The sequence below is a fragment of the Acomys minous genome (genome assembly GCF_964271855.1).
Source record: "Acomys minous genome assembly, chromosome: 2".
NCBI lineage: Eukaryota > Metazoa > Chordata > Mammalia > Rodentia > Muridae > Acomys > Acomys minous.
Genome location: NC_140484.1, coordinates 73,154,543 through 73,175,205, shown reverse-complemented (window position 1 = coordinate 73,175,205; position 20,663 = coordinate 73,154,543). Strand labels below are relative to the sequence as shown.

Here is a 20,663-nt window from a genome sequence, read left to right as displayed (position 1 = left end):
CGGACAGTACATGCAGAGCTATGAAGACATGAGGTAGCAGAGTACATGGGCACACTGTGGGAGGCAGGGATGCTGGAGTGGGGATGCCTGGAGATACTGGAGAAGGAGGCAGGCATGTTTAGCATGAAGGTTAAAGTTATCTTTGCTCTCATGTACCCCTGGAAAATACACTTGACCTCTGTGCCACGCACTTCTCACGCCCAGTCTTGTGGACAGCACGGTTGTAGGAATTAAAGCAAGTGATCCTTGAAATACACCAGAGTAGTGGGTGACAGGTGGAGATACCCGGGAAAGGCTCACTGTCACTGCTTGGGACAGGCATTCTTATGCCCACTTCTTTATGATTCAGTCTACAAGTCCTCCCTCTGGGAGATGAGGTTCCGATGTCCTGCTTGGCTGTCTTCTCTGCATCTTCCCTCCTGTATTTGGACTGTTTGGCTGCCCTACCTAATGAGTGCGCTGAACTCACCCAAAGCCAGATTCAGTTCTAGAAATGGCCTCCTGCCTGATTCCTCTAATCTGGATTGTATACTCATGTTTAGTGCCAGGAGCAGGGAGCCTACCTGGCTCTGGTCCCACGGGTCTGATTTCCATACAAGCTGCTGATCTCTTCTGATCTCGTTTCATGGGCTCATTTCTGTTCTCCCAGCACTATAGTACCAGAGAGCTCCAGGCTTCCACCTGCTACAGCCTACCTGTAGGGCTTTGAATACCATCACCCCCTAGTCCCCTGTTATCAGGGCAGCCCTAGTGAACCCCAGAAGGAAAGCAAGGGAAAAGTCTGTGTATTCGGCCTTTCTCAAAAGGATCTTCAATAATCATCTCTTTCCGTCTATACCTAACCCACTAATTAGGTTCCTCACATCTTTTGGAGCTAATTTAGATCTTCTAGAAGCCTGGAGTGTCTATAATAGACATTTTTAAGGTGTCAACCTCTCCAAGGACTTGTGTGCCCATTAAAGTGTTTAATGTGATGAGCACACCTGTGCCCCTCCCCCACACACCTGAGGTGGGGGTAGGGTAGAGATTGTAGACGGCTGGACCAGGACCAGGACCAAAGCTAATCCAATCAAGTGCTCTCTCCTGAGCAATGGAGCTGAAACGCCAGCTTAGCCGGGGATGTCTCATGATGGAAACGCACAACCTGAGGTGGAGGATGAAGAAGCAGGCTTGTTCGGAGAATTTTTGGAATGTGTTGGTTTGCCTGCCCAGCATCCATCCCTGTTTCTGACAACAGTACTTGCATCCTCTTGGGCCACATAGTCTGGGTGGCTCTGACACCACCTCAGAACTTTGGCTGGAACCGTGGAGAAGCAGAGCCCGTATCTCTCCTGGGCTGCTGAGCAGGTGAGCTGGCTGCCAGGAACGGCTGGGGACCATCTTGACACCACCCAACCTGAGGCTTAAACTGGCCCAAGAGAAAGCAGAGGCATCAAAGAGCTGATGCCATTCTCCTTGCTGCTCTCACTCAGAGGAACACAGATGCTTTTCTTTGGATTTTTTTTCCCATCAGCCATTTCGCATTGGTTTTCTGCCACTGGCAACAGAAGACCTTATTTGTTTATCTGTGTAAACACCTTCCTTCTCATAAGTTAGTTTAGTTTTCAGGTCAATTTTTGTTCCTTATGGCCAGAAATGTTAGCTTTAACTAAGCCTTTATTCCCACCCTGGATGGTCCCAGGCAGAAGATAAAGAAGTGTGCAGGCAGAGATCTGAGCAAAGTGAAAAGGCTGAAGGGATGGAGCCCAGGCCCTAGGGACAGTCTTGTCTAGTTTAGTGTCAGCTTGACAGAAGTTAAGGTGGTTGTGGATGGTATAAAAAAGAAGGCTGAATAATCCCCGAGGAGCGAGCCAGGAAGCAACACTCCACCATGGCTTCTTCTTTAGCTTCTGCCTCCAGTTCCAGCTCTGTTTGAGTTCCTGTCCTGACTTCTCTTAGTGATAAATCCTTTCCTGGAAGTGTAAGGTGAAATAAACTCTTTCCTCCCAAATTGCTCTTGGTCATAGTATTTTATCACAGCAATTGAAGCTTAATGAGGACAGGGAAGACCCAAAGCTGTAGGGGTGGAGCCTAGGATCTAAGGGTGGAGCCTAGGGCGTAAGGGGTGGAGCCTAGGGGGCAAGGGTGGAGCCTAGGGTGTAAGGGGTGGAGCCTAGGGGGCAAGGGTGGAGCCTAGGGGGCAAGGGTGGAGCCTAGGGTGTAAGGGTGGAGTGTAGGGTGTAAGGATGGAGTGTAGGGTGTAAGGATGGAGTGTAAGGTGTAAGGATGGAGTGTAGGGTGTAAGGATGGAGTGTAGGGTGTAAGGATGGAGTGTAAGGTGTAAGGATGGAGTGTAGGGTGTAAGGATGGAGTGTAGGGTGTAAGGATGAAGTGTAGGGTGTAAGGATGGAGTGTAGGGTGTAAGGATGGAGTGTAGGGTGTAAGGATGGAGTGTAGGGTGTAAGGCTGGAGTGTAGTGTGTAAGGATGGAGCCTAGGGTGTAAGGATGGAGTGTAGGGTGTAAGGATGGAGTGTAGGGTGTAAGGATGGAGTGTAGGGTGTAAGGATGGAGTGTAGGGTGTAAGGATGGAGTGTAGGGTGTAAGGATGGAGTGTAGGGTGTAAGGATGGAGTGTAGGGTGTAAGGATGGAGTGTAGGGTGTAAGAATGGAGTGTAGGGTGTAAGGATGGAGTGTAGGGTGTAAGGGTGGAGTGTAGGGTGTAAGGATGGAGTGTAGGGTGTAAGGATGGAGTGTAGGGTGTAAGGATGGAGTGTAGGGTGTAAGGATGGAGTGTAGGGTGTAAGGATGGAGTGTAGGGTGTAAGGATGGAGTGTAGGGTGTAAGGATGGAACCTAGGGTGTAAGGATGGAGCCTAGGGTGTAAGGATGGAGCCTAGGGTGTAAGGATGGAGCCTAGGGTGTAAGGATGGAACCTAGGGTGTAAGGATGGAGTGTAGGGTATAAGGATGGAGTGTAGGGTGTAAGGATGGAGCGTAGGGTGTAAGGATGGAGTGTAGGGTGTAAGGATGGAGTGTAGGGTGTAAGGATGGAGTGTAGGGTGTAAGGATGGAACCTAGGGTGTAAGGATGGAGCCTAGGGTGTAAGGATGGAGCCTAGGGTGTAAGGATGGAGCCTAGGGTGTAAGGATGGAACCTAGGGTGTAAGGATGGAGTGTAGGGTATAAGGATGGAGTGTAGGGTGTAAGGATGGAGTGTAGGGTGTAAGGATGGAGCGTAGGGTGTAAGGATGGAGTGTAGGGTGTAAGGATGGAGTGTAGGGTGTAAGGCTGGAGTGTAGTGTGTAAGGATGGAGCCTAGGGTGTAAGAATGGAGTGTAGGGTGTAAGGGTGGAGTGTAGGGTGTAAGGATGGAGTGTAGGGTGTAAGGATGGAGTGTAGGGTGTAAGGATGGAGTGTAGGGTGTAAGGATGGAGTGTAGGGTGTAAGGATGGAGTGTAGGGTGTAAGGATGGAGTGTAGGGTGTAAGGATGGAACCTAGGGTGTAAGGATGGAGCCTAGGGTGTAAGGATGGAGCCTAGGGTGTAAGGATGGAGCCTAGGGTGTAAGGATGGAGTGTAGGGTGTAAGGATGGAGTGTAGGGTATAAGGATGGAGTGTAGGGTGTAAGGATGGAGCGTAGGGTGTAAGGATGGAGCGTAGGGTGTAAGGATGGAGCGTAGGGTGTAAGGATGGAACCTAGGGTGTAAGGATGGAGCCTAGGGTGTAAGGATGGAGCCTAGGGTATAAGGATGGAGCCAAGGCTTTGTGGATGGAGCCTAGTGTGTAAAGGCAGAGTCTAGTGTGTAAGGATGGAGCTAAGACTATACGGATGGAGTGAAGCAGACAGAAGGAGGCTGACCTGTAGGTCATGTCCACACTCCAGCTGTTGTTCATGCAGGACACTCATTCAAAAGAAGCCTTGCCCTGGCCGAGTTTAGCATCACACACTCCAGCCACCATCCAGCCTCCTGTCCCACCCTAGTCCTTCCACCCAGGGACCTGAGACTCTACTGTCCAAGCTTTCCCCAGGCTTCCAGCCCAGCTGTTTATGTCTCACCTCCAGTATCACCTCCTCGGACCCCACTCACTGTCTCTAATTAAAACCTCGGTCCTCATCACACCCTATATTTTTCTTGGAACTTTTTCCTTCTTTAATCATACTTTGAGTTTAAATTAATTACAATTTTGAAGTTCAAATGAACCTATAATACACATGGCGAGATGGAAGGAGTTGTATCATCTTTAGCCAGCCTCTGTCAATTACAACACAATACAAAATGAGTGCAACTGGGGGTACAGTATCAGGACCAAGGTACTCACTAGTCACAATCAACCTACGGAGCACAGTAGAGCCCTTCTGCTGCCATTTTAGAGCACTTTCTCCCTGACCGCCTCTGGTCCTTGGTAACCACTAATCTGCTCTTCATTTCTAGAATCTTGAAATTTCCAGAAGTTGATATAGGTGGAATCATACGGCTTGCCCGTCTAGACTGGCTTTTTTCACTTAGCAGTTCTCTTGGGAGAACTCAAGTTGCATCCATCAATAGTTTTCTTCTTTGTCTTGCTTGGATGTGTGTCTCCACACCCCACCAGCAATTGATTGGCTCAGTATCTGTTATTTTAGCTGGTCTAAGAGACACAATGTTCTAGCTCACTGTGGCTTCCATGTGCTTTTCCTAATGGTTAAAGGTGTTGAACTTTTTATTTGCCTGCTTGCGATCTGTATACCTTCTTAACAGCTCACTTTTTAATGGGGAGGTTTTGTTGTTCTTGCCATCCTCTTCATTTTCAGGGTTCAGTTCTTTATATGCAGTAGGTGGGTTAGTTGCTTTTCTGTCGCTGTGACAGATCGCCATGACCAAAGGCAATGTAAGGAAGAGAGAGTTTATTTTGGCTTACGGCTCCATCACAGCAGGATAAAGGCATGGCAGCAAGCAGCAGGCCTAGCGCCAGGAGCAGGACGCCAAGAGCGCATATCCTCAACCATAAGCACAAAGCAGAGAGAGGCCCTGGAAGCAGGATGAGGCTACAGAACCTCAGAGCCTGCCCACAAGGGTGTAGCCTCTAGCAAGGCTGTACACATCAGCCTCCAAACACACCACGTCAGCTGTTAGCCCTTTGTCAGATGTGTGGTTTAAAGACATTCTTTATAGTCATAGCATGTCTTTCCAGCCTCTTACCAGGTGATTCACAGAACAAAGGTGATCAATGTTGATGAAATCTGATTGATTTTTTTTTCTTTTATGCTTTTGATGTGAAATCTAAAAACATTTGCTGAGCCTTCATTCCCAAAGGTTTTCCTCCTATGTTTTTCTAAAACTTTTTTAATGTCACATCTTAAGCTTACTTCTGTGATCTGTTTTAATGGAGAACTTAGATGAAGGCTGTTTTTCTGTTATGAGTATCCAATAGCTCCAGCACTGTTTGTGGAAAAGTTTATCTTCACTCCGTGAACTGATTAGTTCCTTTGTCAAAAATTAGACGGACATTTGTTTGAGATGCCCTTGGGTCCCTTCGTTCTGTCCCATTGATGGATGTGTCTACCCACCACCCCCACACTAATGTCAGTCTGTGTTACTGTAGCTGTACTAGGTCTTGAAATTGAGTAGACTGAGTCACCCTTCTTTCTCCTTCTTGAAAAATTATTTTTAGCTATTTGGCCTCTTTTGGATTCCCATCTGCATTTGAAGATATTCTGTCTATATGTATAAGTTGTAGCTGGCATTTTGTTACTTTGTGGGTTCTTCTTTCTTCCATTCTTTTCCACCCCTTTTCTTCTACCAGTTCAACCCCTTAACACTAGATAGGAAAGAAAAAAAGATAGAGAGGAAAGGGGGAGATATTATCTATAGACTGCTTCCTGTTGGGATGCTCTTGTGCACTGTGTATTCAGATGCTGGTTTCTGGGCCCAGAGATCTGGTTGCAGTCAGACATGGGCACTGTCATTTCTAAGAAGCATCTCTGGTCTCAATGTTATGTAAAAATTGTTATCCACCACCTATGATTGGTTAATAAAGAAGCTGATCAGCCTGTAGCTGGGCAGGAGAGTTTAGGCAGGACTTCCAGTCCTAGTGATGACGTCCCAGGTGGAGAGAGAGAAAGAAGAGGGTCGTCATGATGGAGTTGCCATGGGGACACAGATGGAGCAGGAGCAGCCAGGGTGAGACTATTAAGATGGCAGGTAATGTGGTACATTCCTGGGAAGTAGGTCAGGCCAGCATAGCCGGGTTAGAACAGCTGAGAATCTGCCCAGCTATAGTGCCTAAAGCTATTGTTAATGCATATAAAGGTTTCCATGTCATTATTTGGGAACTAGAATGGTGTTTAAAAGTTCACAATTTTACAACCTCCTGCTGATTAGAGGCATCGAGCTCCTTGGGGCAAATTTGATTTTCACTTTCTTCTTCTTGCTTCTTCTTGCACATAACTACTTAACAGACTGCAACCAACAGCAACCAACAAACAACCCACCCTCTCAGGGCCTTAGCATTTATATACCCTCTGAAAAGTCCCCAGAATTCCAGGTGTCACACAATTGCAGAAACTACCGGCAGTTGGCAATGCCGCACCTCTGCTAGAGCATGAGGCAAATCATAGTCAGCTGTTTTGGAGCAGCCCTGTATGCCCACACCTGGGATTAAAAAACATATTTGCATAATATTTCTATGATTTTAAGAGAATTCACCTTCTAAACTTTTCACTACAACAAGTCTTAATTGAAATTTTGGTAAGAACCATATTAAACTTGTATTCCACTTTGAGAATTTCTATGGACCTCATGATGATTGTTTTGATCCATGATCTACTATTAAGATCAGTGATTTCTTTTTCTTTGATTTTTTCAGTGTTTAGCATATGAACTCTAGAAATGTCTTGTTGGTCTAAAGCCTATACATTTAATTTTCTTTGTAGTAGAAATATCATTGTTTTTACTTTTTGTCCAAATTTTCCTTATAAGCTTATAGAAATAATAACAACTCTGTGTTTTCTCTTTATGGCCTAAGGCTGTGCTGAACTCACTGGTCCAGACTGAGAGGCTTTTGGTAGGTTCTTTGGCTATTTTTGCACAGAAAATTATTTTCTGTACATAGGTATAGTTTGTTTCCTCCTTTCTCATCTTTGTGGCTTTTGTTGCTTTTATACCCAGTTGTGCTATCCAGGACTTGCATCTGAGTAACAGTGGTCTTCTCAACATTGCAGAGAAAATACCTCAACATCATTTCCATGCTGTCTACAGGTGCTGATCAGTCTTTTTGTTCCCGAGTCGGAATTCCTTATTCATTTTTATTTTCTTGGAGGTTTTTTTTTTCAAGACAGGGTTTATCTGTGTAGCCTTGGCTATCCTGGACTCCCTTTGTAGAGCAGGCTGTCCTTGAACTCACAGTGATCCACCTGCCTCTGCCTCCCGAGTGCTGGGATTAAAGACATGTGCCACCACGCCTGGCTTCTTGGAGATTTTCTAAGAGCATGAACTCACTCAGGTAATTTTTCTGTATCAGTTGATATAATCATGTGATGTTCCTTCTTTTGGCTGCTAGTGTGGAAGATGATACTGAGTGAGTTTCAAATTCTTCATCACTGGGGAACTTTCCTTAGCATGGCATACACTTTCTCTCACACATTCCAGATTCCAGTTTCCTAGTCTTTCGTGGAGAATTTTTGAAGCTATATTCAAGATAACTATTTGTCTTTGTCTGGTTTTAATATCAGAATAACACTAACCTCATGAAATAAATTGCTAAATGTTCTCTCATCTTCTATTATCTGGCATATAATAGGTATTAATTTTTATTTAAATATTTGGCAAGGTGTCCTAGTAAGATCATGTGGGCTTGGAGATTTCTTTTTGAACATTTAAAAACTATTATTTCAATTTCCTTAGTAGTTACTGGGATGTCCAAATGACTTTTTTTCCTGCTGGGTGAGGAGTACCGGTCTGTGCTTTTAGAAGAACTGCTTTGTTCCATCCAATTGTCACGTTCATGTGTCCTGAGACATTTGTAATGTGCCCTTACTATGCTTTTCATGTCCTCAGGGTCTGTTGTGGCTGTATTTCATTTTAGTTTTGAAAATGCTAAAGGTCTGTCGGTTTTATTTGTCATATTTTCTAAAAAGCAGATTTTTCGCTTCATTGATCTTTCTCTACTTTTTTGTCGCTCTTGTTCATTTTCAATTTTGCTGATTTCTGCTCTTATCTTTCTTTCATTTGTTTTTAGAGTTATTTTGCTCCATTTTTCACCCTACAATCTTGGAGTGAAAAGCTTTCATTACTGGTTAAAAACATTTTCCATCTTTTCAAAAAGATTCATTTATTTGGCCACTCACATGTGTACACGTGTCAGTGTGCATGCACTGCACGTGCACATGTGTGCCAGGGCTCATGCACCTGAGTGTGTACACAGTGAAAAGAAAACATTAAGTATCTCCCTCTCTCACTCTTTGAGGCAGGGTCTCTCCCTGAACATGTGCCTCATGCTTTTATGGCTAGATTGGAAGCCCAGAGATCTTACTGTCTCTACTCCACTCAGAGCTGGGGTTATATATGTAGGAGGGATCTGAACTCTGGTCCTCATGACTGAGCAGCAAGCACACTTAGCCTCTGAGCTACCCCTCCAGTCCCACTCTTTCTCTCTGATAAGGAATAGCTTTTCCCTCCCGGTGCTACTTTAGCTTTACAGGTTTTTGAGATGTACTTTTTGCTCATTTCAGTGTTCTTTAAGGTTTTTCTTGAGGCCCCTCCTGTGGCGCATGGACTGTTGAGAAGTGTATTCTTTAGTTTATAAGTGTTTCCTGATTTTTCCTCCATCTTCGTTTGATTTTATTGTAGCTAGATGACACGCTTGATATGGTTTCCTTTTCTTTCTATTATTTTTTTAACACTTGGAATCTGGTAATGGTCCAGGATGTAGCCTGTCTTGGCATGTTAACTTTAACAATATGCCCCCAGCTGCTGTTGGATGAGAAGGTCTATAAGCAGTTCCTGGGTGTCTGAGTGTCTGTGCGTTTGCTTGAGACAGCCTTAACCGGCAGTCCTGGCTGACCTGTATGCACCATGTAGCTCAGGCTAGCTTTAAACTCGCACTAATCCTTCTGCCTCTGCCTCCCCAAATTCTGGAATTATAGGGATGAGTCATCTTGTCTGTCTCATTTGGGGCCTTTCTGCTGAGATCCTGGGTCCTGTTTAATTCTTCTGCTTCGGCTGGCTTCCCTTGACCACATTCTGGCATGGAAGATGAGAGACCCCACCTGGTAACTAGCAAATAGGCATAATAATCCAAGTTTCCCACTAGGTACCACTGTCATTCAAAGTGGTAATGGTTCCTGACTTCTGCTGGGCAGAGGCCAGCCCTCTGGCTTCTTACTAACACATCCTGGCAGAGATGAGCAGGAGTGTGTCACCTTGTTCCTCATCGCCCTCGGTGACTCCATGAGGAAGATGGTCTTTCTCATCACCGTTGGGTAACCCGGCAAAATCCCTGGCTCCCCACTGGTGCCTCCGAGGGGCATTTGTTATGTCTGGGGGAGTCCCCAGGCCATGCTCCCACAGCATCTTCACTTCACTGAGTGGGAGAGCTTGCTACCAACCGGGGAGTGGGGCTCCCTATTCTGGAACCACCCAGTAGGAGGGGAAGCGGGGTCCTCAGTCAGGTCTGCCATGGTAACATCCCAGCTCCATCTGTACTGCCCAGGATGGGGAACCACAGGGATCTCCTGAAGCAGGAGAATTAAAGTTTTAGTTCCCTTTAGCAGCTAGATGGTGAGAGTGTGTTAGTTGTCAATGGGACAGGACTTGGAATCTCCTAGGAAACAGGTATCTAGGGCCATCCATGAGGCCTTGTCCAGTCCCGGATGCCCCTGTGAGGAGCTATATTGGTTAAGTCACTGGAGGTGGAAGACCCAGCCTTGAAGTGGTGGTCCCATGCCTAGGCCTGAGTCCTGGACAGCACGGGCAGGGGAGAGTGATCTGAGCGAGCATTCATCCTCTCCTCTTTCCGACTGTGGGTGTGATGTGGCCCCCTGCTTCCAGCTCCTGCTGCCTCGACCTCCCAAGATGGGCTGTGCCTCCAAGCTGTGAAATAAGCCCTTCTTCTCTTGAGTTCTTTTTGCCGGTTTGTCACAGTCACAGGAGAAGTGGCCACGACTGCGACCTTTCCTGATCCCCGGCTGCCATTCTGTCTGTCGTCCATTCCATCAGCTCCAACCCTGGGAGTTGCTCCTCCTCTGTCCAGGCTCCTGGCTTCTTGCCACTTTCCAGAATCTCCCAGGTCTGTTTACTATGTCCCATCCAAGGTCATAGCTATGCAGAGGAGGAGCAATGGAAGGCATGTCCACCCTGACTTCCTAGAAGTAGAAGCCCTGCTTTGTTTGTGGTCACCCCCTTCCCCCCTTCCACACACACCCCCAACTGCTTCCCTGGTTCACAGCTATGCCATGTCACCTAGAACACTGCTGGGCACACACCAGGTACTCAATAAATAATCGAGGGATGAATAAGCAAATGAGTTAACACTGAGGAAATGAAGGCAGATTAAAAGCAGATAAGAACAAGCTGTCCCTCCTAAGCCCTAGTGTGCTGGGGTGGGGTGGGGCTAAGGCTACACCCTGTCAACTCTTAGCTTTCTGTCCCTCTCCTTCGGACCCCCAGCTGCCTGCACAGGGCACAGCTTGGAGCCTTTAGAGCTGGAAATTTCTGGTGTCTGCAGTTCACAGTGCTGAGCTGGTGCAGGGAAGTGTGGGGGTGGCTGGCCTGATTTCATAGCTAAGAGCGCAGTGGACACTTGGGGACAAGACAGAGGGTGGTGTGACAGGAGAGCGTGGCTGTCCACCTCCTCTCTCCCCTGGGAGTCACAAAGGCATGCTGGAGAATGGATTTGGAAGGCACAGGTCTACCGCTGAGGCTCTGCACAGAGGGGAGATAACAGAGCATTGGGGAAGGTCTCCACAGTCACCTGCAGACTGACGGCACAGGTCCACTGTTAGGGACAGGGCACAAATGCCTGCCCCATGCCACCCTCTGAGCCCAAGAGAATTGAGAGCAAAATGGCTGCAGGCTCTAAGGCCCTCCAAGGAATGGCCACCAGGACACCTGTGGGTCACAGCCCTTTTGATGTCCTGATCTCAAAGAAAAGAAGGCTAGGGTTTCAGCTCACCACACAGCCTCTGGGCAGAACACCAGCCAGCCCAGCAAAATCTCCACAGTGGTCTTGGGACCCTCAGGCAGTCCTAGAGCATCGCAGCAGAGGTACCTGCTTTGGGACCAGCCTGCAGAAAGGGAATCTGGTAGCCCTCAGCAAGGAAGCAGCACATAGGTTCCTGATCCCATCGGATTGGGAAGATGGAAAGGAAGGAAGATAGGACAGCGGTGAGGCTCCCTTATCCACAGGACAAAGGGCTCAGTGTAGAGGGTCACCTCCAGGCCAGGACCCAGCTCACTCTTCTCCTGTGTAGCCTCGGCTGAAGTATCTAATCTCTCTGAGCCTTTTAGAGGTGTGTGTGTGTGTGTGTGTGTGTGTGTGTGTGTGTGTGTGTGTGTGTGTGTGTGTTGAGGCAGGATCTCATATGTAGCCTAGACTGACCTCAAATTCCTGACCCTCCTGGCAGCGCCTCCCAAATGCTAGGATTCCAGGGAGGTGCCCCTAGGGCTGGCTGTTCTAGTTTGCAGTCTGAAGAAAGACTGCCTGGGATGGCATTCACTGCGTGTGCTAAGTGGGGGAAAGCCCTCTTCCCGCTGCATTTTGATCAAGAGAAAAACAGGAAAAATATGTTTGTTCGGGTCTACATCTGTACTCTTTTTGGCCTTCCCATAAGGACCAGGCAAGTGAGGAGGCAGTGACCTACCGGGGAAACTGGGGAGAGCTGAAAGGCAGAGTTACACGTTTTCCTCCCTGAGCTGTGCTATTGCCCAACACAGCTGGCTAGGCACAGGCCTGGCAGGTCTTTCAACAAGCCACAAGCCGGAAGCCCGCACACTTAACAGTCCAAGCTCTTCAGATATAAGAAAACTACCAGTGGAGGTTCAGGCCCAGAAAACCCTCCACAGGCCGACTGGTGCTTCAGGCAGCAGGTAGCCTCTGAGACTAACTGTGGGACACACGCTCCACACTCTAACTGTCTGATCCCAGAATTGGAGCCATTGGCTCCATGGGAGGCAAAGGCAGGCTGAGAAGGTCGCTCACAAAGTCCTGTCTGGAGCTGTTAGTTCACTCAATTCTTACTCTACCCAGTCCTTACTCACAGCTGAATGCTCACCATAGCCTTGCCTGGCATGTTCTGGATAGGCTGAGGAGAGCTGAGGCAGCTGACCAGAACAGCATCCTGGAGTGCCCCCCCCCCATATGGGCAGTTGGACATCTGGGTCATGTGGCATTGGGTGTCGGTGGCTGAGGTACCCTTCATGAGCACTGTTGTTGACAGAACATCTACCCTGTACGAGTACTAGAGGCTGGCCTGTCACACTCCACCAAGCCTGTCAAGCCTGAGTGACTACATCAGCCTGGGTGACCCCAAGGCACAGCCGAGCTGCTATCAAGGGTCATAGCTCCTGCACGTGCCCTTGACCCACAGAGTGGCAGCAGAGCGACATAAGATCTCACACACACCAAGCCTGCAGCTTCCACATGGGTCTCCTGAAATGCTTGAACATGGCTCACTATCCTTAGGGACCAGCAGCCATCAGGAATAAGAAGCTGCTCTGGCCACCAACTACTGCTAGCCAGCACTGTGCTGAGCTATCTCCAAGGTCACTTTAGTCACCCTCCCCCCCCCATCCCCAGATGTAAACCAATTTGTCATGGAAGTCTCCAAGCTAGGACCACCCTGCTGAGCCTAGGTCACCTACAGAACTATATGAGGCAATGCAGTTTTCCTTGAATGCAATAGACACTGGGTAATGTGCTACCCACCAACAGAGAATGAATGGGCTGCCACTCCACAGCCCCATGGGGGCAGAAATGGCAGTCTCTGTTTTACAGCTGACAATGCTGAGACACACAGGGCTAAGGGATTTCACGAGCATCCACAGCTGGCAAGAGTCAGGGTCAGCTTTGAAACTGACCCAATCCTAAGGTCCCACTGTCTGCCACCCCCAGCACTGCCACAGGTGCCTGCTGGGTTGCTCCAAATGCATTAAGACGGGGGTACACCACACACCTAACCATGGGGATATTCAACTGCAGCATAACTGTCCTCCAGAATCTTCAGTCTCATTCTCCCTACTGGGCCTGAAGCTGGAGGCTGGAACTTCTCCCTCAAAGCTGGTCTCTTACACCTACCTGGAGTGAGCCATGGAGGCTCAGGCCAGAATTGTGACAAATGGTCTCATATATATTAAGCAAAAGAGATGACCTCCTTTGGTCTTGGTGGGGACCCACAGACAAGAAGAGAGAAATGAAGCCATCTGTCCTGCAGGCCTCTGTGACGAGGAGGGATATGTCAGCGCTAATCTGGGCCTCGTGGTCGGCAGCCTGAGTAAGTCCTGTGGAATCTGGTGCTGTGTGGGAGGCAAAGGAGCCAGCCCCAAGAAAAGCGCACAGCCCATGGTCAACACCAGCAGGCCCAGCTTGGGAGCCCGGTGCTATAGTGGGAAGCAGGGGTTGCTGAGTGGCTCAGGGCACGTGTTCTATCCTTGCTGAGCCTTGGCTCCCACATAGGCAGCAGGAGGTCACTGTTGGTAATAGTGGTCTAAGACGTCTGTGGAGCACTCTAGTATGGGACAGCATGCCTAGAGTGCCTGTCACTCATCACAGCTGACCATCAGACCACTGGGACTCAGCTCCCTTCTGCCACCAGGACTGCGTTCCTCAGTCAGCCTTCTTGAGTTCCCCGAGTACTGACCCAGAGCCCTATTGGAACTCATGGGACCTGAGTCACCAGCATCATGGAGAACAGCTGCCCAGAGCCACAGTACTCAGCAACATGCGGACATGGATCTCCAGGCACCAGGGCGAGGCCTAGACAGCCAGGCCAGTGACACTGTGGTTAAGCACTCTCTTGTCTGGTAACAGCTCACTCCACCATTATTGCCAGCATCCTTGTAGACCTCTCCTCTTCCTGCAGAAAGGATGCTCTGGACCATTGGCTCAAGGATGGTCACATGACTTATGCTAAGTCAATGAGAGTTTTTGCCAGCAAGGTCAAGAAAGGAACAACCACCCCACCCCCACTCCCCAGCCTCTACCCCCTGACCCTTGACCCTTGTTGGTTGCAGTACATTTGTAAGGTGCTGGTTCAGCAGCGCTTGCTTGAGACAGAAGCTATGAGAGACTGAGGAAGAAGGGGAGAAAGATTGGGTCCTTGAAGAAATCATCAGATCTCCTGGATCCAGCCGTGCCTGAAGCAGACACTGCTGGGGCTCACCCAGCATGCATCCCACCTGGTTGCCACTGGACACCTTGGGGCTGGGTCCTAGTTCCAGAGGCTGGCCAGCTTGAGCTGAAACACTACTCTCAAGCCATTCCCCAGCTGCCGCGACCATTTGGATAAAGAAAAGGACCTGTGTCCATCAGAAGGAAGTTTGGGACCTCAGCCCACGGTAGAGAAAGAGAGGCCGCATCTCTGAATGCGAAGGACATGCTGGCCTTGGGGGAAGTTGCTCACTGCACTGAGCCCCCAAGTCTTCGCTTCAACTGATGGGACAGGGGATTTTGTCACAACCCAGAATCCCAGATGGTTGTGTGTGTGCCCCTCCCCCGACCTGTCCCATACACCGCCTTCCATACATAACCTCCCGAGTTAAAACAATGAATAAACACCCTTGTTCTTGGGTCTCTGCCACCCACAAGCCAAGGGATCCTGATGTGCTCCCTTGTGTACCCAGCATGACTCAGATTCCAGTACCTGAAGGTCAAAGGCCACTTACCAGAAGGACCACCCATAGTCCCAAGAATGAGGTCTCCAGTCTTCAGGACCAAGGCTCACGGTGACCTGGAACACCTGCGTGTACATCATGTGTGCAACCATTCCCAGGAGACCTGTGGAGCAGAGCAGGCGTCAGGATCCAGGTGAGACCCTTGTCCCCATCTCCAGGACCCCCAAGGCACTTGCCGACTGGCCCATTAGTATTGGGAAACAGTATGGAAGAGATGTCATTGGGAACAGAGGCTGGAAGGTATTGGGTGGTCCATAGGATCCAGACTAGCCCTGGGGACATTTAAGCAAAGGAAACAGGTGTGTGTTCTAAACTGATTCCTGAAAGGGACCAAAAAAAGCAAACATGTGAGTCTGGGGGCCATGTGGTCTCTGTTAAAACTAACTCACCCAACTGGCCGTGGGAGATATGTTTAATAATGAGTTTCTCCAATAAAAGCTTTTCTTAACAGACAGGCAGAGGGCTGGGTTTAGCCTGCAAGTCCTATGTGCTGACACCCGTGCTAGAAGAAGCACATGGCACCGGTGGCCTCCAGGGTAATTCCCAAAGCTCTCTGTAGAGGGTCATAAAATCAACTTCACAGATTTCTTTTTAACACAACCAGTATTTTGAGAAGTGTGGGACGGCGTGTGGCTTGAATCTGGAATGTCCCCAGTGGTTCATGTTTTGGGCCTTTGTTCCGGCGGCAGCTGGTGGTGCTTTGGTGGAAACTATGGATGCTGTAGGAAGTGGGTCCCAGTTGGAGGTGGTAGGTCCCCGGGAAGATCTGTTACCCCTGCCCCTCAGCCTTCCGTGCTCTCTGCCTCTTGGTCCACCACGATGTGAGCAGGCGCAGCCACGCACCTGCTGTCGTGAATGGGCTGCACAGCACGCCTCCCCAACTGTGGTGGATTAAAATCATGAGCCAAAATCAATCCTCTCCCCTTAGGCGGCCTCTGCTGGGTGTTGTTGTCACAGTGACACAAAAGCCAAACGTAGCTGGAGTAAATGTTTATGTGGACTGTTTAGCCCTGAGCACCTGCAGTGTTGACACAGGGGTAACTCTCCAGTTGTAGACCCGTGAGATGGAGGAAGATGGGGACGGCCTCCCCTCTACCACACTTTTTCTGTGTGGTTTTGGGTTAAACACTTGACTTCTCTGATCCTCTAATCTATCATCCCAAAGATGAGGATCATGGCAAGTGTAGGGAATCTTGAGAGACCCAAGATAGGGAGGGTGTCCTTGGTATCAGTGCCCACCAGGCACAAATCATTACAGCCTCCAACATTAATACAAAACAGCATTTCTCTTGGGGATAGGCTTGCAGACCGTGCCATCTGAGACCTCCTGTGTGGCCAACCTTAAGCTATGACGTCAGCCGTAAGGAAGAAGGAAGATGATGAGAGGAAGAAAGGAAGTTACAGCTCTCAGGTAACACCCTTCATGGAGGGAAGTCAAAGCTGGAGTCGGGCCAGGAACCTGCAGGCAGGAGCTGACGCAGAAGCAATGGATGAATGCTGCTTCCCGGCTTGCTCCCCATGCCTTGCTCAGCCTGCTTTCTTATAGCACCCAGGACCACCAGCCCAGCGATGGCACCTCCCACAGTGAGCCAGGCCCACCCACATCAACCATCAATCAAGAAAATAACCCACAACTGTCCTATAGGCCAAATGAGATGGAACATTTTCTCCATCAAGGTCCCTCTGTCCAGGTGACTCCAGCTTGTGTCAAGTTGATAAAAACAAAAATAAAAACAAAACAAAAAGCTGACAAGGACAGGCTCAGATTCAGACTCTCTTGAGCTTTGTTCTTGTGTGCGGTTTGATTTTCTTGTTTTTTGTTTTGGGGTTTTTTTTTGAGGGGGTAGATTGTTTTGTTGTTGTTTTGGTTGGTTGGTTGGTTTTGTTTTGTCTAAACCTTGCTATAAAGATCAGGGTAGCCTTGAATTTAATAGCTTTATCCTCCCGAGTTCTGGGGTCACAGATGCACCACCACACCCAGTTTCCAAATACTCTTTTTAAAATGTTTTTTTTCCGAGTATGTCGTATTCAACATGCATTACAGTTGAACTATGTACACGTATATGTGCCTGGATGTGCATTGTGAAGGCCAGGCCAACACTGGGTGTATCCTCTATTGCTGTCCTAACCTGGAGCTCACCAATTGCCCAGACTAGCCAGCCAGAGAGCCCCACCCGGATCCCCCTTAGCATCGAGGCTGCAGGGTGCTTTACTACCAGCCATCTTTGCAGCCCTCCACATGGTCTTATAACCAGGCCTCTCCCCAAGCTGCCTCCCCTGCCACTGACCCTCGCTCACTGCCTCTGTCGCACTTTGCCCTGTCTCTAAAGAGAAGGCAAGAGAGGAGGTGGTGATAAGAGAGGAAATGGTGGTAAGGGCGGGTGAAGCAAAGGGGGGCGGAGAGGCAGGAGGGGAGATGGTTCCTCACGCTTCTGTGTGCGGAGGTGACCGCCTAGCAGCTCTAAAAAGAAGGGAGGGGCAAAGAGAGGAAATGCCCCATTTGGACCGTTTACCAAGCCCCACAGCCACCTCGAGCTGCCCAGTGAAGTCCCAAGAGGAGGGCAGAGGAGGGTACACTGCAGCTTTGTGAGCTGAGCCGAAGCCCACCCCAGCCTCCCGAGTGGGACACCAGGGCTCTGAGACAGAGGATTGCTAGCGGTTGTCAGTCTCTGACCAATGGCAGGTGCTGAGTCCCTACGGTGCTCCCGGTGCTCCTGCAGGCCTCACCAATGCTCAGTGCTGTAAAGTGTTAAAAATCTAACCATCCCATGGCCACACTGCATGCTACTGTCCCTTAGTACCACTGAGCTGGGTGTCGCCATATTTATTAGCCCTTCCTGGTTCTTCTTTGAGTATGTGTGGCTGTATCCTTCCTCAGGTGTGTGTGTGTGTGTGTGTGTGTGTGTGTGTGTGTGTGTGTTGTATGTATGTGTGTTGTATGTGTATTATGTAGTATGTACATGTGTATAATACGTATTTATATGTGTGTGGTGTGGTATCTATGTGTGCATGGTTAATGTGTATGTGTCATGATGTGTGTAGGGGGCTATGGTGTGTGGTGTGTATGGGATGTGTGTGGTGTGTGTGTGGTGTATATGTGTGGTGTATGTACTATGCAGTATGTATGTGTGTGCGTGGTCTGTGGTATGGTACTATGTAGCATGTGTGTATGTTTGGGGGTGTTGTGGGTATTTAATCTGTGTGGGGAGTGTGTGGTATATGTATGTGGTGTGTGATGTATGTGTGTATGGTATGTATACTATGTAGTATGTGCATATGCTGTGTGTGTGGTTTGTGTGCAGGTTCTTCTGGAGGCGGAGGAGGATGTTGGTGGGCTTCGGCTCAGCTCACAAAGCTGCAGTGTACCCTCCTCTGCCCTCCTCTTGGGACTTCACTGGGCAGCTCGAGGTGGCTAAAGCTCACAGTGAGCGCCATACCTCCCTGTTTGTGCAGCACATCCACAGGTCTGAGAACCCTGGAGTGATGCATGGCCACCACATGGTGCCATCTGGAAAAGCTTCAAGTCCCTAGTACTCTCCTGGCTCCACTTGCCTACCCCACCCTCCCTATGCGTCCTAAGCTGCCTCACATTTGCCTCCTGTCTCCAGGGTCTGGCATTTTCCATATGTGGTGGTGGTGGACTCAGATACTGTGTCTCCCACACTAGTTTGTCCCCAAGAAATAAGAGTTTTCTGTCCTTCCATGTCTTCTCATGACTGGAATGCCCATTTGTTTTTATTTCTGAAGACATGTCCAAGTTCTGGCTGGACCACAGTTGATCCGTTATTCACATGTAGGAGCGCATCTCGGGTCCTTCAAGGCTTTCACAGTTATGGATAAAATCGCCATTGCCTCACATTTCTGCACCTGACCAAGTCATTTGTCAGCCTTTTCTGGCGTTTGCTCCTTGTGTCCACTCAGCATATTCTCCTGTATTTTCCCAACACACTTGCGGAAGCGCATTAGCTCATCTAGAGTGTAGCCTGTTGCATGGTGTGAGGGAGGATCTGACTTCATCGCCTCAGTGACCAGCTCATTGCTTTGAACCCCAACAAAATGGCTCCTTCTTTCTCCACTGGTTCTAAATGATTTTTTAAAATTCAGGTTGAGAATACCACAAATCCCAAGATTCAAAATGCTCTAAAATTGCAAACTTCTTCAGTACTGACAGGCCGCAAGCTTGCCCCTGACTTCATGTGACAAGCCACAGTCAAAACACAGGTGTGAACATCATATTTAAAAAATACCTCCTGGCTGTGTCTGAGGTGTAGATAAAGCAAAAATGAACTTCCTGTTTAACCTTGGGTCCCTCCCAAGATACTTCATTTGCATACCCAAATACCTCAGGTCTAAAAAAATATTCCTAATATTTCTGGTCCCCAGAATTGTAGGTGAGGGATGCTCGCCCACACGGTAGACCAAGTCTCCTAACATACACAGCTCCTAACATACTGAGCTCACTGCCTCACCCCAACTGTGTCCTGTTCCACTAATCTGGACACCTCCTAATCATGTTGTGTCAACACGACATGGCTAAAACCATTACACTTTACTGTAGAAACCGTGACCTGGAAGGACAAGCCTTTCCCTTGTGCTCCTGGCCAGTGCTCATTTGCTATGATGTCGCTGCCCTCTCAGAAGCCCTGCCCCCTGGATGAAGCTCCCTGCACCTCACCCCGGCCCCTCGTCTCCCCAAAGGCTTTGTCTTGTCCTTGCCTATAGGCACTAAGAATTGCCAGGACTCTCAGGAGTATGGTCACCTCCTTATAACATGGGGGCCAGCAAGGTGGCTCAGTCTTTCTGCACATGCCTGATGATCACGGGAAGGAGAGAAATGACTCCTTAAAGTTGTCCTCTGACCCCAACACACATGGGCTGCACCACTCCAATCCACAGGCACTAATAAAAAGTAAATATACATCAATGCTGTGAGCACTAAGAAGTTTCTATGGACATTCTAATGGAAGGAAACCATCAGTAAGAACAGTTACAGAGTGGATGTGAAATGTCCCCCAAAAGGCTTACATATCCAGTATCTGGTCCTCAGCTGGTGGCCCTGGCCCCTTCCTGTGCCTTCTCCACCAGAGGCTTTCACCACCACGATGCCCTGTCCAAGGGCATGAGTCAAGTGATTGCATCCTAAACCCTCCAAGACCATGACCTAAATAGATCCTTCTCTCCTGAAGGTTTGTCAGGGGAGATATTTCACCAGAGAGACTGCAAGGCAGCTTTAGGAGCTGGCACACCAGGCCTTAGCCAGGGCAGAGGAGGCAAGGCCACACAGTACCTAATACACGATCCCCCAATGATGAGCCAGAGCTAGACCTAGCAGCCAGTGGAGTCATCAATTTCTCCAAGTCTCGGCTTAGAAGAATGGTTCTCAACCTGTGGGCCATGCCTCCATTGGGAGTCACACAACCCTTTCATAGAGACCACATATCAGATACACAGCGTATCAGATATTTATATTCATAACCATAGCAAAGTTACAGTTACGAAGTAGCGACAAAACAATACTATGGTTGGGGGTCACCACAACACAAGGAGCTGTGTTAAAGAGTCGCAGCATTAGGAAGGCTGAGAACCTTAGAACCTTGAAGGTGTAGAACAACAGCATTGATTCCTCGGTTGAATTCTACTTATCCCCACACAGGAAGGGCCTCACTTTAAGAAAGCTCAAGAAATGAAAATTGCACACCTCTCAAGGACACGCTGGGACTCTGCATTTTAGGGTCTATTTGGCTGTGCATGCTAGGAAAGCACTTCACCATTGAACCTCAAGTTCAATCCAACTTACCCTTTAAAGAACACTGCAGTTAA

General features: G+C 48.7%; 1 protein-coding gene across 1 annotated transcript in view; it reads right to left on the bottom strand.

The window, feature by feature from the left end:
- GSG1L (GSG1 like) overlaps positions 1 to 20,663 on the bottom strand; it is a 198,152-nt gene that overhangs the window by 24,703 nt on the left and 152,786 nt on the right. Inside the window, exon 4 of the mRNA XM_084800958.1 lies at positions 14,835 to 14,946. Coding sequence (XP_084657084.1) covers positions 14,835 to 14,946 — 112 coding nt within the window. The remainder of the gene's footprint in view (positions 1 to 14,834; positions 14,947 to 20,663) is intronic.